Source organism: Phyllopteryx taeniolatus, chromosome 16 (assembly GCF_024500385.1).
Source record: "Phyllopteryx taeniolatus isolate TA_2022b chromosome 16, UOR_Ptae_1.2, whole genome shotgun sequence".
Taxonomy (NCBI): domain Eukaryota; kingdom Metazoa; phylum Chordata; class Actinopteri; order Syngnathiformes; family Syngnathidae; genus Phyllopteryx; species Phyllopteryx taeniolatus.
Window position 1 is genome coordinate 20,888,022 of NC_084517.1, and position 25,035 is coordinate 20,913,056.

Here is a 25,035-nt window from a genome sequence, read left to right on the forward strand (position 1 = left end):
TCCTAAATCCCAAATGGATTCATTGCTTTGTATACACACGCACACACAAAGAAACAGCTTTTATGGGTTTTGTACAGTTACTGGAGGCTTCCATAACTTGGTGAGATAATACGAGGTGAACATATGCGGAGCGGCCTATAAATATTTGGGCAAGGAGATGGGTGTTTAACGTTATGCTAACTCGTCAGATTTCGTATGGAAGAAGGTAAACCGAGAAGCGGGCTGGAAGGTGAAGAGAGAAGGGGGGACACGTACTGTAGCCAGGCATCACTCAGCACTTTTGATAAATCCCTCCTTCTGTGGCTTAGCTGCGCCTCGCCGCTCCCACGAACAACGGCCGAGCGCTCGCAAAGATGACTGAGGGGCAACAGAATGAGACGGAAAGACGTAATGACAATGTGAGAAAGACGGACAGGCCGCTCCGAGACAGAAAGAGAAAACGGCAGATTGCATCCACCGCCGGCCCACACGGGACCCTCTTGACTTGAGTATTGTGAGTGTGGAGTTAATCAAGAGTGTGTTAGAATGATCGGCAGGGGGGCCCTTTATGGAGTTGCGCCAGGGGCCCCAAACTCAACAGGGTGTCCTGTATAGAGACTTGGGGGGGCGGGGGCTACTCCACACACAAGAATCCTGATGGAGGGTTTATAGTGTACGAGTGGAGGTAAAACTGAGAGAGAAAAGAGCCCACCAACATTTTGGACGCATGACGCAAACCCCCGTGTGCCTCGTGCTGAGAAATTACCTCCGTGATGATGAAGAAGTCGTCGCCGGGCTCTCCTTGTACCACGATCTTCTCGCCATCCTCGAACTGGACCGGCTCCAGGGCGTCGGCCACAGTCAGACGCTCCCATTTATCCAAAGACTCTGCGATGGGAAAGCACACATACGGTATGGTCAACAAGGGGAATTGTTAACTGGCGGCCATCGCTTTGCAGACCCCTTGCCTCCTCTTGTTCGGCCTCAAGGAACACCGCAAAGAGCCTGTAAAGTGAACTCAGAGATTTATTTCTAAATAGATGATACATGTTTGAAGATAATTGCTGAAAATATGACAAGATTGAGAACTATGTAGTACTCAACTGTGGAGGTGTAGCATTAAACTGTTTTTCACTATTTAAATTAAGACTTTAGGCGTACCTAAAACGGCGTCCAGCATAAGTCGCCCCTCCCCCACAATATAATAACTTGAGTGCCTTTGTTCACATCAGTGTTTATCTGGCGCAAACGTGTCGTGCAGTTGGCGAGCTAGCAATACACCAACACCCCAAAAATTCAGCTTCCTCATCGGATAGTCCGCTGGTGTGACCTCTTAAGAGCGCTTCGTTGTCAGCCCTGAGTGCATGTACGTCACGGAGAGAAAGGCGGAAGAGCGAGGGGGAAAATGTCAGAAGTGAGAGCCAGCATGTAGAATTCTGGCATGGCCGCTTTAGAGGGCCTCGTTGTTGGCCCTGAGTGCATGCACGTCACAGAGAGAAAAGGGGAAAAGCGAAGGGGGGGAAAACAAAAACAAAAAAATTGTCCAACATGTAGACTGCTGACGTGGCCGCTTTTGAGCGCCTTGTTGTCGCGGCCTGGAAAAGCCCTGCGACTACCTGGTGAGATATAGTCCAGTTACTGGAGGCATTAAACGGATTTACGGTGTATTTTCGCGGCTCAACCTCGTCGTCGTGTAGGCATAAGAAAGATGCTAGACAAATTAGCTTTCAGTTTTTGTTGTGTTATTTGATTGACATTTGAGCCCACTCAGCAGACAAGCCCCGTAACGTTTCGGCTTGATTTTTCGTAATTTTGAAGCCTCATTTTAGATACGTGGCAATTTATTTTAATCATTCAAATTTAGCAGCGTTGTTAACACTATTGTGTCTGTCAAAATTAGAAGACATTTCTTTTCACTTCATAGGGACTTTAAGGGGTTCTCAGCACAAAGCAACCGAGTAGGTACAGGGAGAAAGTTTAAAACACGAGCTCATCTAGCGTTCAATAAAATCTGGCCTAATCTGAACAGTTCATGCGTGGAATGTGCGCTGAAACAGCTCATTCAATCTTTAACGTTTCAACGCTTTAACGTTGGCCGATTCAACTTAAAGGTGCAAAAGTAGAGCGGAATCTCTTTGTCCCACACAATTGTACCCTGTAACTGATCCCTGTGTGTGGAAGAGTGTGAATAGTGTATGTGCGGGATTAATTTAGGTGAACTCTGGTGTGCTTGGAGGTGTCCAGTGTCCCCTCAAGTGGGGCCGCGGCGTCTACGGGGCCCCAGATGGATGTCTTGCGTCTGGCAAGCCGGGTCCCATATAGGTGATCCTTAACAGCCTTGCAGGTAACACGATACACAAATGTGGTGACAAAAAGAACCGACATTTCACGCTCGGTCACGCCTGGCCCTACGTGGTCCGTACACGGGGAATTGCCTGTCGGGATGTCGGCCGCATTGTACGTGCGTGTTTGTGTGTGACAAAGCCCATGTAGTTTCGATGGCCTCACCCCCATCCACCAACCATTTCACTCCGCAACATCAAGGGCTTGTGCCCCATTTCGTGGCTATCTGAAAAATCAAAGACAAACAAAAACACTAGCGCCTCCCGCCCCTCCTCCGACAGCGACAGAAAGAGGAATGAAGAGGGCCAAAGCACTTTGACGTGGGAGAGACGGGCCTCGACAGGCTAAAGAAGAAAAGAGGCAAATGAAAGGGACTGGGATCTTGCCGAGACGTTCTGAGACTTGAATTGAGTGTATGTGTTTACTCAGCCAGCTAATAACGCTGTACAGGGGGCACGGCCTCAACGCCACCCACCGCACTGATGATCAGGTGGAAGGGGACCAGATGTCACTTTCAATTTCAAGCCGTTTCCGTAGTCTGACTGAATCTCATTTGTCACTGCTCCAAACCAAAAGATCTGCAGACCCAAGATCTGTGACCCAAATTCGGCTAAAATGCGGATTCTTTGATTGCACTGTAGAGCTGGGGTTCTCAAACTCTCTGGGTCAAGAGACTGTCTAAGTTACCCGAAATGCCATAGGAATGAAATTATTTTCTCACTCAGTTTTCAAAGCAGAGTTCCCCATATTCACAGCCTTTTCAGAGCATTTGGACTGCTCTTTCAAGACGCACAGAATAGCGTTCTGTGACAGTATAAGCACTGGACTGAAACTACCAAAAGAGAACGTACACTCTTCTTTCAGAAACAATAAAAAATATATTTTGTTTCTAGTCTTTTTTCAAACTTTCCAAGCAGAACAATGACTTTGACGCTAACATTTTTTGCTTTTATGGCACCTCAAACTATAAAACAACAAAAACGGGAATAAGAAACAAGACTGACAAAGGGCTTTTGCTGGCAAAATAATTTCTTTCCAGATAGACAACTAAGTAACGCACCGTGAGTGACGCTGAGCAAGGCTTGAGTGGCCATTGGCTTTTTTACAGGCTGCTCGTTATTCACTTCAAGACCTGCAAAGTCTTTTCTCACAATTCTGACACACACTTTCTACTACCTACCACGACACGCACTGTTTATACCACACATATACATAATTTAATACTAATAACATACGCCTAAAGTGATGCTATGTCACCATCTACAGGGATCCGTTAGTCATCACAGCTGTTTACAAACATGAATTTTGCATACAAGCCGGGCGAGACCCACTTCCACGCCTACCCGTTGAAAAACATGACGAATATATTTGTCGTTGGCATTTAACGGTTGGATTGCAGTTGACAAACATAACCTCCACGGCAGTGAGTTATTTAAAAAGTTGCTCATTTTCAAGGGCAAAAAAGGCACAATGTTACGATAATAAATTACTATTTTTAGAGAGGGAAAAAAAACTGCAATGTTATGAGAATAAAGTTATTTTTTTCAAGAAAAAAATACAGATATAGAATGGACGTAATCCAAATATGATATTAAAGTCAAAGTTGAACAAGGGAAGAACATTCTATTTTAACAAGTGAATTTGAAAAATGCAACTTGTAATATTACGCTTTTCATTCTGCAAAAGACGCCTTCATTCCATATTAAAAAAAAAGACCTATAATGTCAAAAAATATGCCTTTAAAAAAAGGACTATTTTTCTAACACGAGCAATTTCGTTCGCTGGATTTAAATGCCTGCCCTCTGAACTCCGCGACATTAACGCAGCAGTCACGTGCAGACGCATTCATGCTGCGGCGAAGGAAAACGTAACGCAGCTACATTGCATGATATGCCGCGTATAGCGTACTACTTACACGCTACGCACGCAGTACGCACACACTTACCAAGGATGGACACCTTGCTGAGGAACTCTTCATACATCTTTCGCTTCCTCAGAGTGCTGCCCTGTAAAAACAAGACAGCGGTGAGATGCAGAGATATCCTAATCTACCAATATACTATAAGGCATAAATAATCTTAAAATGAGCAATTTATGGATAAAATGTTATTGTGAACATTTTAAATGAGTTCCACATTTAAAGCAATGTCTCTGTACTAAGGATAAGGACGCACTTGTTGACATAAGATACTTTTGAGGTATTTCTTAATGATAGGGAGTTCTCCTTTCATTCACAATGGAACATTTATTTTCCCCCACAGCCCATAAAACATGCTAAAAATTGCTTTATCTTTTATTACATCTTGCTTGTCATTATGTTTTACCATATATGGTTGGAGTAAGATGCACCACTCGTTTCCACAGTTCAAAACAGGGGCCTATGATGCTGTATGTAGGCATAATGACACAATCAGGGCGGCAAAAATAATAATAATAAACGTGCAGGTGCTTTAATGTGGTCACATGAGTGAAGGGCGTTTGATGTGTGTTCGTTGTGTGTGTGCGTGTGTGGCCCTTCCCACCCACCAGGCAGGGGATTTCCCTCTCCGTGAACATCCCGACAAGTCGAAACCCAAAAGACACCTTTCCCTACTAACTCGCTTCCCCCCCGTCACTCACAGAATTATTCTGTGTGGTTAAGGAAGGGTTGGGACTTCAATCGAAAAACTCACTCAGTCTTTGCATAATAAAGAAATTATATATACTGACAGCAGGGGTGCGTGTACAACCTTTAATTTCATATCATTTTGCATAAATGGTGAGAATGTGTTCCCAGACTAATCTAAGAAATGTAAGAACGGAAGCAAATAGGGTGGAATAAATCGTGTAGCTCTATGGAACATAAATATGAATGCACACAACACTGCGAAGCGATCACGTCAGTTAATTCGTTAAAGACTAAGATTATCGCGGTGAACGTCTCTGGAACTTTTATACGACAAGTCTCCACTCGTGTATTCATCTGAGGCACCTTTGACGTGCTTCAGTGCTGCTGATTTGGTTAGCAACAACATTCAAATGGCCTGAACGGACAATCGTGTTTAGGAACTAAGGGATGAGCCGATTTAGTCGACGAGTCGAGGACTCGACTTTACAAATAAAGACTCCCGCTAATTACAACAACTACATTCTGCGTAGTAGTGAGGTGTATTTTTAATCGTTTGTGTTTAAGTTACTATGCATAAGTAGGTTTTAATGTGAAACTGGTTTGTGGCGCATGAAAAGTGGAGGGACTGCTGCACCGTGCAGAAAAAATATCAACGATGTCATCGAATGATCGACTCTTGACTCGACTTTCAGCACATTATAGTTGACTACAAAAAATCAGTTCTTATCCAAGTTCATAGTAGGGGCTGAATAACTAGAGTGACTGCTGTCTTTTATTTGTAAAAGAAAAAGCATTTAGGTTTTATATAACTGGGCCACAACATTTATTAGAGGGATGAACAGTATTTGAGTTAATCGTACTGCGGACAGACGTAACGATAAAACGACAACTCATACATTTCTCGCTCCCCCCCCCCCCATCGACTGCCTTGCGGTTTAAGAGGAACCAAACTCATGACAGCGTTTCCTCTTTGAGGTGCAGTGTCAAAGAGTTGTGGTGTGGCATGAAGCCAAACTAAACCCACTGCGCCTTATTGCCATGACTTTTATCTCCCGTCCAGTCCACCATCACTCCTCATCATCTCTGCAAGTCTTCTTTTGCTCGTGTTGCAGGGTTTTATACACAGGTGCAGATCAAGGTGACGGAGGATAGGCAGACTCCTTTCAGAGGCATTACCCTCAAAATTGTGATCCAACTTTTTGGCCCCATAATAAATATACAATAATAGAGCCACAGACTTAAAGTAAGCTCCTGCAATTTCCATGCAACTGCCATCGAGGAGGTCTGACCTTTAATTAATGTCATCAAACCGCACATAATGTGTACTGATTTTCACCCTGAGGCGCTGGCAGAATACCAAACATTAAAGAGAGTGCTTTTTTTTTTTTAATAATTAACTATAGATTTACATTTCGCTTTACTGGAGGGAAAGACAGAATGAGAGGATGAGAGAGAGTTCTTGGAAAAAAAGAAAAGGTTACCAGGGCTAATGTTCCCTCCGTGAAACTATGCGCTGGAGAGGTGACATGGGGGCAGGGGGGGCCCAATGTCAAGTGTAAAACCGTCACAAACTGAGTGACGCATATTTTCAGTGCCGGCGAAGACGGGATGGGAAGCGCTGGAAACGAATTGGAGAAAAGGTGTCTGCTCAACACGAGCGGACGTCATCACGAAAACATTTGAGTCGGCGAGAGCCCGGGTGGAGCCAAATACATCGGATTTCCTCAAATAGTGGCCATCCTTCCATAAAAGACACCTCGTCCGTCGTACACGTGCCTTTGGTCTCCTCATCAGAATCGCTCAGTCATCATGAAAATGTAGCAAAAATAATGAAACTTTGATGTCTTGTCCTTCATTTTATACTATCCCCCCATCCCCCGGATAAAAACGTACACTTATGTTTTTTTAATTTGAATAATTTTAATCTTCATTATATAATGTGTGCAGTGGATCGAGGATAAGGTCCGGGCCGGAACGCGAATAGCAAAAATCTGTGGATAACTGACGCACATTATAATTGCTTCCAAAAATATATATATATATATATATTGAATAAGTGGGGATTGGATAAACGCCACTGAAAAACAAAAATAAAAAAACATTTCAAAATTGAAAAAAAATTCGAATTTTTTTTTTGCGACTGGGAGTTAAATTTAAACAAATAGCGAATCTGCGACTAGGTAAATCCACGGGTGCTGAACTTTGAGTATGCGGGCTCCGATGTTGATGTCAAACTCAGTCATAGAGAAAAATCAATTGATATAAAAATACTTCGGAATTTCAATGCTAACATTGGCCGAAAACGTCCACTCTGTCAGCAAACTCACATATTTTTGCTGCTCTCATGTACACTGTGTGCTTACAGCTAATTTATATATATATATATAAAAGTGTGGGTGTTTTACCTTTATGCATTTCTAACAGCATTACGCGCGCTTAATACTCTCATGACCATGCCGCAATGTTGTGCCAGGTAGCCCAATCTGCCTTGCTTCATTTTGCCATAATGTTGTTCTCAAATCTAGTTTTTGATGGATAATAACCATCAAATATTGTATAATCTAAAACTTCTTTTGTACAAATGATGGCCCCTGGTCAAGATTTAGAGGAAGTATTTTAAACATTTAGACTAGAAAAGCTCCCGGGGCATGTGTACAGAAGCATGAGCTCACCCCCTGTCATCTCCCTGCTTCCCCCTTCATCTGATCATACAATTAGTTTGAAATAAAACATGATTAATTTGCAAAATTCCACTAAATTAGGATCCATTACAGATCCTTGTATTATTTCAGACTAACAGGCCACCCGGAAACAAAGACACAAGTATGGAAACCAGAAACTGTACAGCGCTCAGTGCCTCCAGGTGGCAAAAAGTGAAGTCATTACAGATGCTATTACTTTTCCACATAATTTGCGTTTAGTCTGGCAAGTGTTGGACCGGTACTGACGGCAGCCAGAACGCCAAACTTTACTGAGTGAGTGAGTGCTGCGCTATGAAGTGCGCAACCTCCAGTTGAATAAGCTAACTTTAATTAGCAATAATAAACAGACTTCATATAAAACACGTACCACCCGAGCGTCTTCTCTGAGAAAGCAATATGTTTCTCACATCTCGGACCAAACATTTTATGGAAGCGGAAATAAACTTTAAGCAGCGGCGGCCAACCACCTCAACCCTGCTGGGGACAAATTTGGAGGATTTAAGAGCAGAGAAGTGGCGAGTAGGTGTGGTGTGTTACCATGAGGATGCGACGGTAGCTGTCCCGGTCGATCCCCCACAGTTTAAGATCAGTCTTGGCCTTCACCGTCGCGGCTCTGGGAGTTCCGTAGATCAGGGCCAGCTCACCGAAACTGCCACCCTCGCCAATGTTGGTCACCCATTCCCCATTCACATATACCTGTTGAGACACCAAGAACGGGGCAGATATTGTTCAAAATTGTAGGTTAAACAGCATGATTTTTCTTTCCTTTTTTTATGTGAAAGCAAGACAAGACAATAAAATGTGTTCTTCTTTTTGCAATAGTGCATGGTGTACTCAAGATGACCAGCACAGCACAACACAACACAACACAACACACACTTCGAAGTCTGTCCACCAAAAATCAAGATTCTCAGAAAAACAAACACTGCAGTTATTATTTCTTCCTTGACAATTCCTTGATTTGCCAACTGCAACTTGTTCGCGACTGCCCAGGTCACTCGCATTCGGCTTTACAATACGTATCGCTATGGCTAACCTGCCCACGCAATCCACAGTGGAAACTAACCAAACCGTGTTGAACTGTATACTGGTGGAAACGTGACTTTACACATTCCATCTTATCTGCTAGAATCTCTTTAATCAAGAGTTGTTTTGCTGTCTGATTAAAGTTGGGTGTTCTACATGTTTTTGGCATGAATATGTGGGACTTTTTCCAACAATGTTGTCTCGATAACTGTGTGCTAATTGTGTGTTTTTTTTTTCTTTTCTAGCACTGTTACTCTCCTTAAAGTCAGCCCCTCTGACTCTTCTTGACTCCCTCCTAAGTTTCCGGGCAATGTGATACGCTTTCTTTGCTTGTCCCTAAGTATTTGATCCCTGCTAAGCCATCAGATGAGACCCTCTAAAAGGCCTTCTATCCCTCTTGTCTACCCATCAATGCCTTTTTCATTCCTGCTTTTCTTCTCTTGTTAGGGCCTTTCCTTTGATTTGGAGGTCTGAACACACACATATCAAAAATAGCGGCCGACATACTTGCACGTGGTCGACACATTCGGTTACGCTTTTACATGGCGCCACACAATGCACTACCCTGTTGACTTAATAACACAAAGGGGAGCAATCGAGGTAAGGAGAGAGGGTTTCATTCATTTAGTGGCTGCTGTGAAGCGACACAATTGTTGCGGGGCGATCATTCACGGCTCGGTCGACCACAGGAGACTCATCAGTCACTACAACCTGGGAGGACTTTAAAAAGACGGTTATGGTGGTTATGTCAGAAGAATTTGGGGGAGGTGCTGCGTCAGTAGTTTTCAGGCCTTGTCACCTAAAATGGTCTCACTCAGTGTGTGAAGCTCAGCATCCATGAAACATGGATGGTTGAAAAAAAGGTGAAATACACTAGCGGAAAATAGTTGAATGGTTACAATGTACAGATTCTGTAAGGTCACGGTGGCAATTAACAATCGACAAATGTTGAAAGTGCTGTTGTTGGTTGCGCCGTCACAATGTGTTCATATTGGTTGCTTTATTTTCAAATGAGCTGCAGTTTCATTGGTTTTATTTTTAAAGCAATTATCCCATTTTGTTCTCAAATGCCATAGCCACTGAAAAATTACCAGAAGGGAAAAAGCATGTGCTTGCAAAATAATTGCTTGCGTCAGTATATAAGTTATAAAAGTATATTAACTTAAAAAAAAAAAGGCTGTACACAAAAGCCAAAACTGTGGACAATTAAAATATTGACATCACATTAAGGCTAAAATTAAGCAAGTGGTAACACAATTTGTTCTGTGACAGTGGTTGACCTCCAAGTTCTTCTAATTAACAACAACTACAAAAAATCCATCAGGAAATAATGTAAAGTGAATCAGACTCAAACCTTTGCCATCATCAAACCTTTATTATTGTAAAGGTGATGTTTAAAGGGGAGTTTGGGAGAAAACAAACAAAACAAAACTGAACTGACAGTAGTACATTTGTAAAATGATTTGTGGGGGGAAAAAAAAAATCTTATGCTTCTAATTAGATTTTCTTTTTTCCCCCCTAACTATTGCGCCCAAGCAAAAACAACCAATCAGAGGCCAAAGGTGTGACAACGAGGTGTCAATCATTCTCGTGCCAGGCACACCCGTGTGGCCTCGCGCTGTTTCGCTGTTACGTTAGGCTAGAAGCGCTTCACTGAACCATTGCGGAATATCCTCCTCCGGTTAGCGACAAAAGCTAAAAAGAAGGAATTGGACAAATCCTGAGACAAAGCATATGGTGGATCATGTCGACTGCCTTTCAGAAAAGTAAAATAAAACAAAACTTCTCACCTTTTGAAAACCTTTGACATACCCATAATGGAGAGCAGAACAGATGTTACCGAGCTGAAATCTCGCAAAATTGACTGACAGTCATAATGATGGTTTGAACACCCAAGTTTCCTTTGACTTTTAAGGCATATTTTTCCAGGTTTAACTGGTTTGTTTGACTTTCGGTGTGTTCCACTGTACATTGTTTCTATCAAGTCATCATGTCTGCTCATTGTAATTGTGCACGTGTCTCCATCTCTCCGGTGGTCTGATTACGCGGCTTTGTGCAGAAAACCTCTGCAGCTTCGGCTCCTGTCCAACTATGAGGGCCCTGCGCTTACCGCCGTAAGCCGATAAGGTCACTTCCTGTTTAACTCCCTGTCGGCTCCTGTTTTATCTCTCCACTTAACTCTATCGCTGCGTGTCAGACGCGCGAAGACAAAAGTTGTCTGCCTTGCCGTGCGCCGACTCCGCAGCGAGATGTCCAGATTGGCATCGGATTGGAACTGAACTCGGGAGAGAACAAAGCGCGGAGGCAACTGAATACAACCTGTCTATTGTTGAAGGGGGAACATTGTTTCAACATGAGAGAAGGCTGGATTTTCCCTGTGAAAACCTTTTTACCCTCCCTCAGGAACAAGAAGGAAAAGGAACTGCACAATGGAATCCCTTTTAAATTGCTGAAAGAACAGACCGTGAGGAGAAAATCTGAGTCTTTCTTGATGGCCACTTACGTCCACTTCGCCCTGGTCAATCACGTAAAAGTTGTCCCCTTCATCGCCTGGAGGGGAGCGGAAAAAACAAGAGTGAATGCTGCAATATGCCTTCTGTTTTTTCAACCAAACTGACATTTCAATCCATCAATCAAATCTTTATTTGTAGAGCATTTTTTTTTGTTTTTATTTTTTTTTTTATTTGAAACACACATTAAAATAGTCACGTACTTGTCTTTGAGTAACTGCTGGCAAAATTCTAACAACACACAGTGGGTCCTTGGTTTACAACAATTTCAATTTCTGCGGTGGCGAAGTAACCTGAATTTACGTAAGTCGTAGTCTAGAGCTAATTTACGCTAAGCTAGTAGTAAAGTCATAATTATAGTAAACTTTTGAATGAAAAACCTCAAGGCCAGTAATGTAAAATAAAATGAAAACTAGTTCGGCAATAACTGAGCGTGCCTTCTTGCGCTGCCTGACCGCATATTCTTAGTAATCTCAAATCTCGTACAACAGGACCGTAGTAAAACAAGGAATTCTGTAGGTGCAATGAACATGTACCATCAGATCTAAATATCACTATAAGTCCTTAATCAGGAAGATGATACATACATCTATCGAGAGGTATTCAGTTACTTAACTAGCCAGGCTACCATGAGAGGATAACATAGCAGTCTACTCATTCACTGCCATTGACGGCTACACACGTCAAATATTCATGTCAACTGGGAGGGTTGGCAATGAATGAGTTCAATACTCCCTTCTTGTCAAAAAAATGTAATTTTTTTTTTTCCTGTGAGTTACAAATAAATGTTTTTCACTCATTGATACTTCTTCCATCACTGCGTCTGGTCAAGTGAAGGGTGTTGTTGGGTGCCCATATGTGACTTTCTTTGACTGTTCGATTCTTCTGCGTTGACGACTCAAACTTACAGTGTGAGCGTGTCCCTGAGTAGATCTGTACTGCGTGAGTACTTCAAGTGCCAGCTTTGACTTGGGATTGTAAGAGCAACTCTGAATTTCACAAGTTTTAAGGCAGTGGAGTATTGAGTTTCCCAAGGAAGGTGCTTTGGCGTTAGTGTGGTTGTTGTTTGAGTGCACAGACTCTTTTTGTGATTTATTGTGATGCGTGCTATTGATACCTACAGTACTTAAGAAGGTAGATCATTAGTTTTGACTTTACAGCAGAGGGGATTAACTGTCAAAATCTGATAAAAAGGGATATGTGGACTTGGTAAGAAAATACACGGCTTGCGAGATTCAATGCTCCTCCCAGTGAAGAGACACCAATATTTGCTTCCTCAGATGGCAAGTTGAATCAACACATTTGTGGGAAACGAAACACGCAATGACAAAAGCATTCCTCGCGTTCAAATCGAAGCGAGGCAGGGAAGGCGATTGTCTGACGACCCCTAAAAGCATCACGTCTGGAGATAAGCTTGAAAAATGTTGTTCCCTTAATTATGCTATCTGTTACATAGGGCTCAGGGGAACTTATTAGAACCAAATGCCGCACACATGCGCACCGTGACGCCACACCCAACACGACAATAAGCAAGACTCAAGTGGGTAATGACGCATGAGCATACATGACACAAGTATGCGCGTGGATGCATTTGGTGGTGTTATTATATGTGTGTGTTTGTTCCTGTGGGCATGTTCACCTGAGGAGTTGAAAGCCAGTGTGTAAAGTTCACAGGAGTTCACATGGCTAATTAATACTGAGTGGAGGGCGCTCGTTCGTCATATAGCTCCATTTGTCACACAAAACGATCCTTGTCTGTCTGATGGCCTGTCCGAGTGGAGAACCCCCAGACACGCACGCATGCACACACAAACACACACACGACCTGGTGCAACCTGGACAAACCCCCCCCCCAATTCCCTCTCGCTCTTTCATCTCTTATATCTCCCTTCCAGTTCTGTCTCTCTGTCTTTCTTTTCTTCTGCTCTTCCTGTCTTTTATCACGTTGGCTCTCCAACCTTTCTCATGCATAGCATGTGCCTTTGAGCTCAGGCAAATATTTGACTACAATCTGCGCACACACAGCAACACGCATTCAGGCCTCGTATATTCGGTGTGGCTATTGTCATTCATACTGGTTGACTTCCAAGTAGGACAGTCACATGGCATGTTTGGTAGTCGGGGTACAGTGGTATCTCAAAGTCGTATCGGGCTGGTCAGCCTTCGATGAAGTCGACTTTCTGTCCACATGATGGTCAATACTGGCTCTGGCAGACAGTATAGCAACAGGAACTAGGAGTTGAACAGACTAGTCGACGATTCAACTTTAATACTCTGCATCAAAATCCTCAAAGCACGGAGACTCCACGCAGGAAGGCCAGAGCCCAGATTTGAACCCCGAACCTCAGAACTTTGCGGCAGATGTGCTAACCACTGGGCCACTGTGCAGCATGGAACCCCCAAAATTGTAATATCTACATTGGAATTGACTCTGCCGTAAATGTTCTCTTTGTTTAACTATGACTCGAGGCGCACTCGATAACTTCTACCCCATGTCCAAATAGTGTTGGATGCCCCGGGAGCATGGGTGGCTTCTTGAAGTTGTACAGTAGTAGTCCAGACATGAGCTATGACATCACATGTGTGTACACCGCATACCTTACTCTATAGCGTATATAACAATGGGCTGTCTGTAATGGAGGGGCCTGCAAACTGGACCAGACTCATTATCTCCAAATTAGGACTGATATACTCCTGGACTTTGCCTTTGAGACGCCTGAGCTTACAATGTGACTGACTGGGTGTTTAGTACACATACTTTTGCTTTCATTTTCTGGAATACTTTCAAACAAACAGTTTCAGAGAACATGAAAAGATCCCAATGGGAGGTTTATTGCTGGATTATCTGCCGTGGGTCTGATTCATCTATTGTCTTTGGAATCATTTGCTCTCTCCGGATCCGTCTATTGTTTCATTTTCGGTTTCACCTGGTCTCTTCGACTCGCCCCGACCCTTCTGTGCCATCCAATCACAACAGAGTGTCTCGCCTCTGTAATGAATTAGTTAGCATCTGTTTGTCGCCCGGTGTTAGCTTTTGCCGGTTCATTGTTCCATGTCTGTCATGTCTGTCCAGTATTTTGGTTTCTTAACATATTCCGTAAGTGTTTCCTGCCCTGCATTTTGGTCCACCAGTCTGGACCGCATGCCACTTATTATGGCAATGTTGTTGCTCATGAACACTATAATTGTGTTATAAGTGACAGGGTATATATTCAACCTCAAATACATACCTTGCTGGATCACTGTTTCCCCAGCGATGTGTGTGACGGGGAACATGGCGTCGAATATGTCGCTGGATGGGAAACAGAGAAGGGGAAAACCGTAAATATTCCTTCAATCTCTCAAGAACACACAGTGCGCACACGGTTGTTTGTTCGACTGCACAGTGTAGTGAGGGGGACAAGAGTGAAGAGCCATAATCACTGCGTTAACTCTGTCATCTGAGGCCATTATTCACTGACTATCACGCAGCCTAGCCGAAGAAGACCAGCCTGGAACTCTCCATGACCCCGACGCGCGTGCACACAGACTTGCAGACAACACGCCCAACTAACTGATTTATTTATCGCTGTCCAACTTTAGACCCCCCAAAAAGAAGCCATCAAACAAAAAGAAGAACAGTCTCACAAGTCATAATCCTTTTGTGACAACAAACATATCTACCATAGGAGCTAAGCTTGTTAAAATAGCAAAACACAAGCATAGTCACTGTTATAAAACTTTGTTTTTTTTCTCGACCCTCTATCCGCATTTTAGCAGGACACGTAGGCCCTAAAACGAACACTGTGGTTTTACAGCACATGATCAAAGGTTTTCATCTCCGAGGCACTAAGCAAACAAACCAGAGGAGGACTTTGCAAAAGCACTTAATATCTGTTTCAGCCCGGCAGCGAAAGTGCGTGTTAGCCCGCTTCTAATCGGGCCGTTAAAATACATGAAGCCTCTGCGGATTTAAGTTCCACTGCTAGGATGTGTCGGGGCACGAGGAGGCTCAGTATCCTTCCTCTCCTCTGCTCTCTTGCCTTCGGGGTATATTTATCGACCTAATCAGCCGCATACCACCCGTCGTATAGAGAAATATAGAAAAACAATAAAAGCGGGTCAGGCAAATCAAAGCCACACAAAAACCTGCTGAATGAATCTGAGGCAGGTTTGAGCGTGTTCCCGAATTAGTGCATATGCGTGTATCATTGAATGCCCATTTGAGCCCACCTGTCTGTGTCTGGGCATACAATGCCTAAGAACGCACACGCAGATTTGTACAAAAATAATATGTGGGCGTTGAACATGTCTGACTCCACACTAGACGACGACGCAGTCAAATAGTAGTTGCTGCACACTGCAGACATAAAAAAAGGCGCGCTTGACGTGGCCTTACCCCTTTCATATTGTATATTATTAGCAGTATACTACTGAGCGGAAATACTGCTGGGATTTACTCAGTGATACTGTATAAAAAGCAGGTGGATCTACAAACCCTCAATTCCAATGAAGTTGGGACGTTGTGTAAAACATAGCAGAATACAAAGATTTGTAAAGCCTTTTCAACCTATATGCAATTAAATACGCTACTGAGACTGAGATAGTTCATGTTACAACTGATATACGTTATTGTTTTTTTGTGCAAATATTTTCATATTTTAAATTTGATGCCTGCAAAATGTTACAAATAGACTGGGAAAGTTGAGGAATGCTAAAAAAAAAAAAACTCGTTTAGGACATTTCACAAGTGACCAGGTTGATTGGAAACAGGTGAGTGTCATGATCGGGTATAAAAGGAGCATGCCGAAAGGCTCAGCTATTCACAAGAAAGGACGGGGCTCAGGTTCACCACTTTGTGAACAACTGTGTGAGCAAATAGTCCATCAGTTTAAGAACAACGTTTCTCAATGTGCAATTGAGCAACAATCCATCATCTACGGTCCAGAATCTCGAAAACCAACATTGGATGCACTCAACCTTCGATCCCCCAGGCGGCACTGCAAATATCATCGGCATTATCGTGTAAAGGATATCGCCTGCACGTGGGCTCAGGAACACTTCAGAAACCCATTGGCATTTAACCCAGTTCGTCGCTATTAATCTATTAATGCAAGTTAAAACTCTACCACGCAAAGCCATATATCTCGCATTGTCCTTTTCGTCAAACACTCCTATAAAGTACATGAAGCAGGAGCACTAACTTACTCGCCTACATACTGTGTATTATCAAATGCTATGGTGTCTTAATTTTAGTAAATAATAAGGTACAGCATCAGATTGCAGTAAAGGAAATGCTCCGTCGTACAACATGCATGTAAGTCAGAAACATCTGCAGGAGCTCTTTTCTAAGATCTGTGACTACCTTGTTTCTGGTCATGGGTAACTAACAAGCACGTGAATCAAAATAACTTCCTTGGCCAGATAGTCGGCAGCGGGAGAGCAGTTCAAATGATGTGAGGAAGACCCCGATGAGCATTTCGGTGTGCCGGCCGGCGATGATGCATTGTGCTGCTCAAGACTCATCGTCACGGTGAGACGATCAAAAGCAAGTGAACCTGCGCGTCGGTAATTACCCTTGACCACTTGTGCTCTCTCCGTCCCCTCTGTGAATGCATCGGTGAGCACAAAAAAGAAAAATTTACGCAGGTAATTACTTCCCCTCATCTTTACCTGTCTCGTTTTCCCTCTTCTCTAAATCTCCAATTTCCTGTTCTCAATCACATTTCTCCCTTCCTCTACTCTCTCAGTTACCCTTTCCTCCCCTCTAATTCTCTTTCAGAGCCACCTATTCCTCCCATCTCTCGCTCTGTCACCCCCTTCCCAGCCTGCCCCAGATGGAGTGATTTGTCTTGTTCTTCCTGCTATCTGAAGCTCCCCTGACCTTGTGAAAAAGGTAGGGCGGCCCTCGAACAATGGATGCGCTGTTCTGACAGAAAGGCCACAGAAGACTGACTGGGGCTTCAAAGTTCACCTCCACGCGAGGGAGGAGGACAATAACCTCTGTCAAGGCTGAGTGAGACATGTTGCACACACGCCACAGAACACGTAAGCATGAAATAATATTCATCTTGTCCTCAAAGAAACCTTTATAAGCCCCACATGGAGAGTCATTGTGCAAAGATTACATTATGTGATAATATTACAGGAAGCAACAGCTTGGGATAATGGCACTTGTGTATAATCAAAAGGTGGCTATCAAGTCAAAGAAGAAGTTTCAAGGAACGACGCCAAAAGATGCGGTCACAGGCAGCTTATATTAAAATTGATATGGTGGGAAAAAAGACACCTTCATATAAAACCCTACATTGTGTGCCGTTAAATAAACAACTGTTTGAATGAAACAATGCACCTTCTGTTTGCAAGATGCAGTGAGATTATAAAGGAAAGAATTCTTTGCCGTTCTTACATTGATTTGACATGCGGTAGGTACCCTGGTCCTGGTCGGGTTTGCTTAGCCTTCACATTTTGCATTTTGTCACCGGGCCAGAGGCTTCCCAGCAAACAACAAAAAGCTTCTGTTTGCCGGAATACTGACATCTCCAAAACCACTACTTTTCAGGAAATTTAAAAAACAGCATGTTTCTTAATTTACTGCACACCACATTGTTAAAGTTGGTATTTGACCGTATATTGATACAATTACTTTTGCCCACCAACAGCAACACAACACCTCCTCAAACTAATGTTCAACGGGGCCTCCTCAATTCCACCGACATGCCTTCCCATGAGGGAGCAGAGTCTGGGTTCTCTGAGGCGGGCTCTCTTATCTCTGGGGTTGAGGTCACCGAGGTGGTTAAAAAGCTCCTCGGTGGCAAGGCCCCGGGGGTGGATGAGCTTCTCCCGGAGTTCCTCAAGGCTCTGGATGTTGTGGGGCTGTCCTGGTTGACATGCGTGGACATCGGGGACAGTGCCTCTGGATTGGCAGACTGGGGTGGTGGTCCCCCTTTTTAAGAAGGGGGACCGGAGGGTGTGTTCCAACTACAGGGGGATCACACTCCTCAGCCTCCCTGGTAAGGTCTATTCAGGGGTGCTGGAGAGGAGGGTCTGTCGGGAAGTCGAATCTCAGATTCAGGAGGACTAGTGTGGTTTTCGTCCTGGCCGTGGAACAGTGGACCAGCTCTACACCCTCGGCAGGGTCCTGGAGGGTGCATGGGAGTTCACCCAACCAGTCTACATGTGTTTTGTGGACTTGGAGAAGGTGTTCCACCGTGTCCCTCGGGGGGTCCTGTGGGGGGTACTTCGGGAGTATGGGGTACCAAACCCCCTGATACGGGCTGTTCGGTCCCTGTAAAACCAGAGTCAGAGTTTGGTCCGCATATCCGGCAGTAAGTCGGACTCGTTTCCGGTGAGGGTTGGACTCCGCAAGGCTGCCCTTTGTCACCGATTCTGTTCATAACTTTTATGGACAGAATTTCAAGGCGCAGCCGAGCCGTAGAGGGGGTCCGGTTTGGTGGCCCCAGTATTGCAGCTCTGCTTTTTGCAGATGTGGTTCTGTTGGCTTCATCAAGCCGTGACCTCCAACTCTCACTGGAGCAGTTCGCAGCTGAGTGTGAAGCGGCTGGGATGAGAATCAGCACCTCCAAATCTGAGACCGTGGTCCTCAGTTGGAAAAGGGTGGCGTGCCCTCTCCGGGTCAGGGATGAAATCCTGCCCCAAGTGGAGGAGTTCAAGTATATTGGTGTCTTCTTCACGAGTGAGGGAAGAATGGAATGGGAGATCGACAGGCGGATCGTCTGCAGTGATGCAGACTTTGTTTCGGTCCGTTGTGGTAAAGAAGGAGCTAAGCCGAAAGGCGAAGCTCTCGATTTACCGGTCAACCTACGTTCGTACCCTCACCTATGGTCACGAGTTGTGGGTCGTGACCGAAAGAACAAGATCCCGGATACAAGCGGCCGAAATGAGTTTCCTCCGCAGGGTGTCCGGGCTCTCCCTTAGCGATAGGGTGAGAGGCTCGGTCATCCGGGAGGATCTCAGAGTAGAGCCGCTGCTCCTCCACATCGAGAGGCGCCAGATGAGGTGGCTAGGGCATCTGATTCGGATACACAACACAAGATATCGAAAAAAATTCAAGAACTTTCATGTACAGTATCATGCTGAATGACATGTTGAAAAGCAACCCCTGGTGTAGTTCTTGGAAGCAACTGGAAGGATCCCCAGTCACTCTTGTGGGTTGTCCTGGGCAATTTCACTCATTAAGACCCTTAAAAAGTCAGCACATTTGTTGTTTTGCCCTCATTCTTCTTCATCGCTCTTACAACAGCTGTTTATTTAGTCACCAGCATGTCTTCATCAAAACATTGCACTGCAATTACGCCTTGGACTAAAAATGGTTTTGCTATGTGTCTTAATGGGCTACAATGGTGAGTAACACAAGCCCTTAAAGGAGAACCCCTGAAGAATGCTCTCTCCGTCTAGGTGGAACAGTTTATGTAATCACCTAAACAATCAACAACTGCATCACACTGGGGGAACTTTCCAGCTTTCCAAGTTGCGTCTCGGCCGGGAGTGCTGCGCTTGCTGGCTCGCATGGAACAATGTTCATGTTGTGAGGGCTCGAAGGTTTAATTTTCACAACCACAGATGATAGTTTAGAGTGCTGATTCTGGCAAATGAGACAATAGTCTTTGTTTTGAAAGCCAACACATTTCCATGATTCACGTAATGGCCTGAGGACACCAAATGTAACCTGCACCAGATTCGGCTTTATATAATCATTTGCCGCCTCAGGGGCTGAGGCTTTCAATACATTATGTCGGTGTGTCTCACTGGATGGAGCAAAGTAGTTTTTCAGGTGGACCTCGGTGGTGGCAGAAATGGGGGAGTATGAAAATATGAAATATTTTGGAAAAGACTGAGCCCTCCTGGAGGGCTGACGGGATGAACTGTGTGCATTATGGATGACATACCACAGTAGTACTTTTTGTTTGGCTGCCAAGAGCAGAGTTGTGATTAGTCAGCATAATGCGTACAGTGTTTCGCCATGGTCGACTGCTTCAATAGGGCTGCAGCTCAGTGTCGGGTGATTGGGTGAATGGTGCATATTGGTTGGTTTCCTGGCGTGTGACTGAGTTCATCGGGTTAGGTGACAGCATTTCTCTGTGGTCCAATTTATCAATATGGCATGTGCTGCTGGTAGAAGTCTAATTAAGGATGAACAACTTTTATTAGTCTGCCATATTGAGAATGTCTCTAACGGCATTATTGAAGGAGCTCCGTTCTGGTCACCTTTACAAAGACAACTACTTCCAAGAATAAGCATGCAAGGCAAGCAAATATTTTCCCTGATGACAGCCACCAACAAGATGGTTTTACAAGACTGGTGTGCAACACGGTAGATATGGAAAATGGCTTTATGGAGCTGACTAAGTGCTAGTGTAGCTTCATGTCTGGAGGTTGAAGAAACAAAGGGCCAAAATTACTCATATGGAACAACCAGGTTATTCTGCTTAGCACCATCAGTGTGGACACAATTAAATGTATTTTTAAGCATCTATTTCAGTCCCGGCTTATGTACAAGCCCTCTCACACTCATTTCCAAGCAGCAATGAAATAAATTAAAAATAACCTATAAAAGTGAGCGAGGTGGTCCACGGGTTTTACAGCTGACGGCTCAAGGATGGTCAAAAATTCCCTCACTTGCACGCGGTTTCTATAGGTGTTTAGCATTTACATAGCCACTCCCACCACACTTCAGCTGTACAGCCGGGTCCACGACCTCTGTCCTGCATGCTTCCCCTCTGGTCCTTGTCCTGTCCAGTCCTGTCCTATATTGTTCTGTCCTTCCTTCACAGGATGTAGCACCATTTCCCCATACAACCCTCGAATTTAATGTATCATTGTACTAGGCATATGATTTACTTTCATCTTTTTGTACATCTAATGTCCTGTCTTTTGTTGTCTTCTCTTCCTTTATTATTTACAGGAGTTATATTTTCACACAGTCTTTGCCTTTTGTTTTTTATGTCACTCCCCTTTAAAACTTTGTTAAAACTTTGTTCTGTCAATAAAAATCCATCAGAAGACAAAGAACCACAGTGGCAGCTTAAAAACTCCACTGTGGCACAGTAAAACTGTTCCGGCACAAAAGGGATACAGATCCTCCTTTCTGCTTGACCAAACAGCCCAACAGGTTAAAAAGAAAGGGGGGAAAAAAAGGACAGTCAAAAATGTAGGAGGAGGCCAACGTGATCCTTATTATGTTTGTAAAACTATATTTCAACTTGGATGGACTTGTTTGTTTCAAGCTGTTAACTGGGGCATTTGCTTGCATGGAGGTCCAATGTTTAAAACTTCGGAAGTTGTATTTAAAAGCAGTGGACGAGCAAAGACTGCACCGTGTTAAAGCCACACACCTGGCGGGTTTTATAAGGGGTGTAAACATGGACGCATCCTGTTGCCTCCTAGTGTTGACGTTTAGCGACTACGCTAGCAAAGCTGCACCAAAGAATTTATACAGGTAATCTGTGTGACCAGTGGTTATACATGCCTGTTCGCATGTACATGTGTACAAATATGTGCTACTATGACCTACGGCTCTTAGGCGAAACACCAACAACCTGAACCAGAGTGTGCGCTGTGAAGTCGTGGACTTCAGTCCGTCCTTAGCTTGGAATTGTCGCAGGCAATTTGCCCGTACGCTATTGACTTGTAATTTGTCAACAACAGTTCTTAAATTGCACAATGCATGCCTCGCGTAAGGCTAATTAATGCAGCAGCCCTGAATTAAAGTATCAGACTACTGAAGTGGGACTAGATCCTTGAACCCAGCGAGCTGCCCAATGCCAACTGCACGAGAAGGCAGTCCATCTTCATCACCTCCGCACCATGTCCAGTACCTGGCGGCGGCACTTTCTTCACATTGTCCTGTTGCTGGAGAGGCTTGAAAGAGTTGGTTTGGATATAAGACGGAAGGGAAATTAGAAACTTTCCCTGCTCTAAGTGAGGTGAGCTGCAGGAAAGCATGGCAGAGGATTAAACTGATCGGCTGTGGAGGGAGGGAGCGGATAGGAGGAGGATGTGAGGGGAAACGCGGATGTGTCACATAGTAGCGAACAAACAAATACTTTGAGAGTCTAGATAGGAGTAAATATATGCATCAGCTTCATCACTGATGTCGAAAATTGTCCAATTTTTGTACTGTACTACAAAGAACCATCCTGCAAACTAACAGGACTGCCTCAGCACTACCAAAGTTTGGAAGTTATCAAAGTTATTTAAACTAGATTTCCCTATTCTAGCTCAAAGCCACAGACCGACTGATTTTAAATGAAGACGTGGGTAATAAAGGTCAAACACAAAATGATACGTGGTCACCTCCATTGTCAACTTTCAAATTTTGGGGGATTGTTGGACTCAAACAAGAGCTTGAATGATCTCATTTTGAATGATCCACGGTGCTTTCAGGAATCAAAGGACATATCAGTACATGTTTGTATTTTTGTCAGTGGTTGTTTATTTTTTTTTTTTTTTTTGAGAGCATAGCGTTTTAGCTATTTTTTCCAGGCTACCTGATGATCCAACACACACCAACTGCTGAGACAGCCATGATGTCAGCCTAAAAGCATGACAAACATGCCCAACCCTGCTGCCTCTACCTTCCTTTCCTTTTCCATTCCCACATTTGTTCAGCATAGTGATTAGGCCGCACTTGTGTTTTCTTACTGCTTGCATCAGCTATGTTTTTCATGCCGTTGACTCGTCTACATTTACACTTTCTTAGACCCCCTTTTCATTGTTGTTCTTTGTCCCCCGGGGCAGACAAATAGAAGCCCCTTTCTCAATGGGGGGGAAAAAAAAAAAAAAAAAAAAAAAGAGTAAAAGGGGTCAGGCAAGTCAGGTGCTGACAGGACTTGAGCCTCCACCTCTCTGAAGTGTCAAAAGTGGATATTTGCTTGAAGGAGACAGGAAAGAGAAAGGGAGACACTTCCTCGCTTGAATAGAAAGCTAAAAACGAAGCAGCCGAGTAAATGCACACTCATAGGTCATGGCTGTCATTTGTCACGTTGTAGAACAACACTGCGTCACGCTGACTGTTTCTAAGAGTAATCCCCCTCGTTGTCGTGGTTCATGATTGAGTACTTCATCTACTACTGGGTTTTAATGTGCCCTTTCTGAAATATCCTAAGATACCACTAGATGCTGCTAAAACCCTGTCTAATAGGAAAGTAGTACATTAAGGTCGCACGCATGTTTAAGTGATCATCTCGACTGAGAGACAAGCTTTGCATGTTGAAGAGGAGCTGAATTTAGCCTGGGTTGTTAGCGGAAGTACATGTGGACCTCCAAGTCCATTTTTCGAAATCAAGATCACCTTTAAGCCATTATTAAACTATTACAATAGACAATTCTAAAAAATTTTAGGGTGTGCATCAATTACTCGCGTTGTCTCGCTATTTGTGGCAGGGTTACGCATTTATAACATTATTTGAGTTGATCTCGTAATACCACTTTCTTGCCTACGAGACAACACTGAGACACTGTGACTGACAATCCGTCTCAGACGCTCGTCAGCCGGCAATAATGAGTCACTTTAACATTATCAACTCTTCAACCTGAGGCATTATTGCACAACAGGTACAGTGAAACACAGACATACACTGAGACAAAGCAAAAACCATCAAAGAAATGGGGCACAACACCTGAGGAGAAAGAGGTCGATGACTTAATGGAGAAATAGGAAGTACTCAAACTGGTGTACTGCTGAAGAATCCAACGACACGCTGCATGCGTGCGGTAGGTATATGCATAAATCTGTAAACGTGCCCCATCCAGCACACAATCTTGACAGTGATATAATAAGTGCAGCGAGGCAACAGATTGGAGAGAAATAGCTGACATTTGACTGACGTAAGGCCTCCCATGTTGTAAACAGACAGCTTCACCCAACACACGGCCCGCAGACCTGGACAGTGTTGAGCAAGCGGCTAGCACCGTGTGTACAATAAGCTACGACCGTGGTATGTGCTCATGTTAGCAGCTCGCTGACTGGAAACCTCTTAATTATACTCAGGCCTATATATAAAACTAAGCCAGCTCCGTTCTGGATACACAGAGAACCGCGGCTGTCTCATTGAAAAGTAAATGACGAATGAAATTGCAATTCTAAATATAATATACTTATTATGTACAGCCCATTGTGCCAAGAAAAGCTTTCCGATGTTGTGTGTACGCCTGCAGTGGATGTTTGTGTGGCCCCAGCGTCTTCCTGAACAACAAAAAAAACTTTGTGAAACGTTTTCTGCTGATGCAAATTCAGAATAAGAGAGGCGCACGTTTGGCAGATAAATAGCCCCATTAATATGTATACAAGAAACAACAAGAACGCGACTAGACATTTGGTCTGGCTCAGACTTTGTGGAGCAGTTATTGGTGAGTCAGCAAAAACGATGAAAACACAAAATGTTTCACAATTTTTCATCACCCACCTATCTAGTAGAATCGCTCCAAAAACATGTAACCCCCCCCCCAAAACAACAAGTTTATATTGAGAATGCATTTGAACACACCTACTTAAGATAAACACAAGAAAATAACCCAAGCAATGGGAGCAATCACAGTTTAAGATTTATAGCCCTTTTCTGTGGTTGGAAATGTGTGGCTTGGTGACTTAGTGAAATCGCTCATCCCACACGAAATTGTGCCCTTTCGTACGCATTTCAGCGACTTTATGAGTGTAACAGTTGGATTAAGAGTGTGACGATTAGTCATGCCCGCAGAGTGGAGTGCAGGCGTGACCAATAAACCCAAGCGTAATCCACAAATTGTGCTTTTGGCATGTTTTAAATTGTTATACATGTTTTATACTGCTGTATCGTCACATGTAACATGTTATAATATTCAGTGCACTACAAAATGCAGTTTTTGCAAAGAAGTTCTCTTTAATGTA

At 43.8% G+C, this 25,035-nt stretch overlaps 1 protein-coding gene across 5 annotated transcripts in view; it reads right to left on the minus strand.

The window, feature by feature from the left end:
- prkar1b (protein kinase, cAMP-dependent, regulatory, type I, beta) overlaps window positions 1-25,035 on the minus strand; it is a 76,472-nt gene that overhangs the window by 6,096 nt on the left and 45,341 nt on the right. For all 5 annotated transcript variants that reach the window (XM_061748316.1, XM_061748317.1, XM_061748318.1 and 2 more), the window contains 5 exons: window positions 14,399-14,460; window positions 11,162-11,208; window positions 8,170-8,328; window positions 4,268-4,328; window positions 746-867 (listed from right to left, as the gene is read on the minus strand). In XM_061748316.1, the coding sequence (XP_061604300.1) occupies window positions 746-867; window positions 4,268-4,328; window positions 8,170-8,328; window positions 11,162-11,208; window positions 14,399-14,460 (451 nt within the window). The remainder of the gene's footprint in view (window positions 1-745; window positions 868-4,267; window positions 4,329-8,169; window positions 8,329-11,161; window positions 11,209-14,398; window positions 14,461-25,035) is intronic.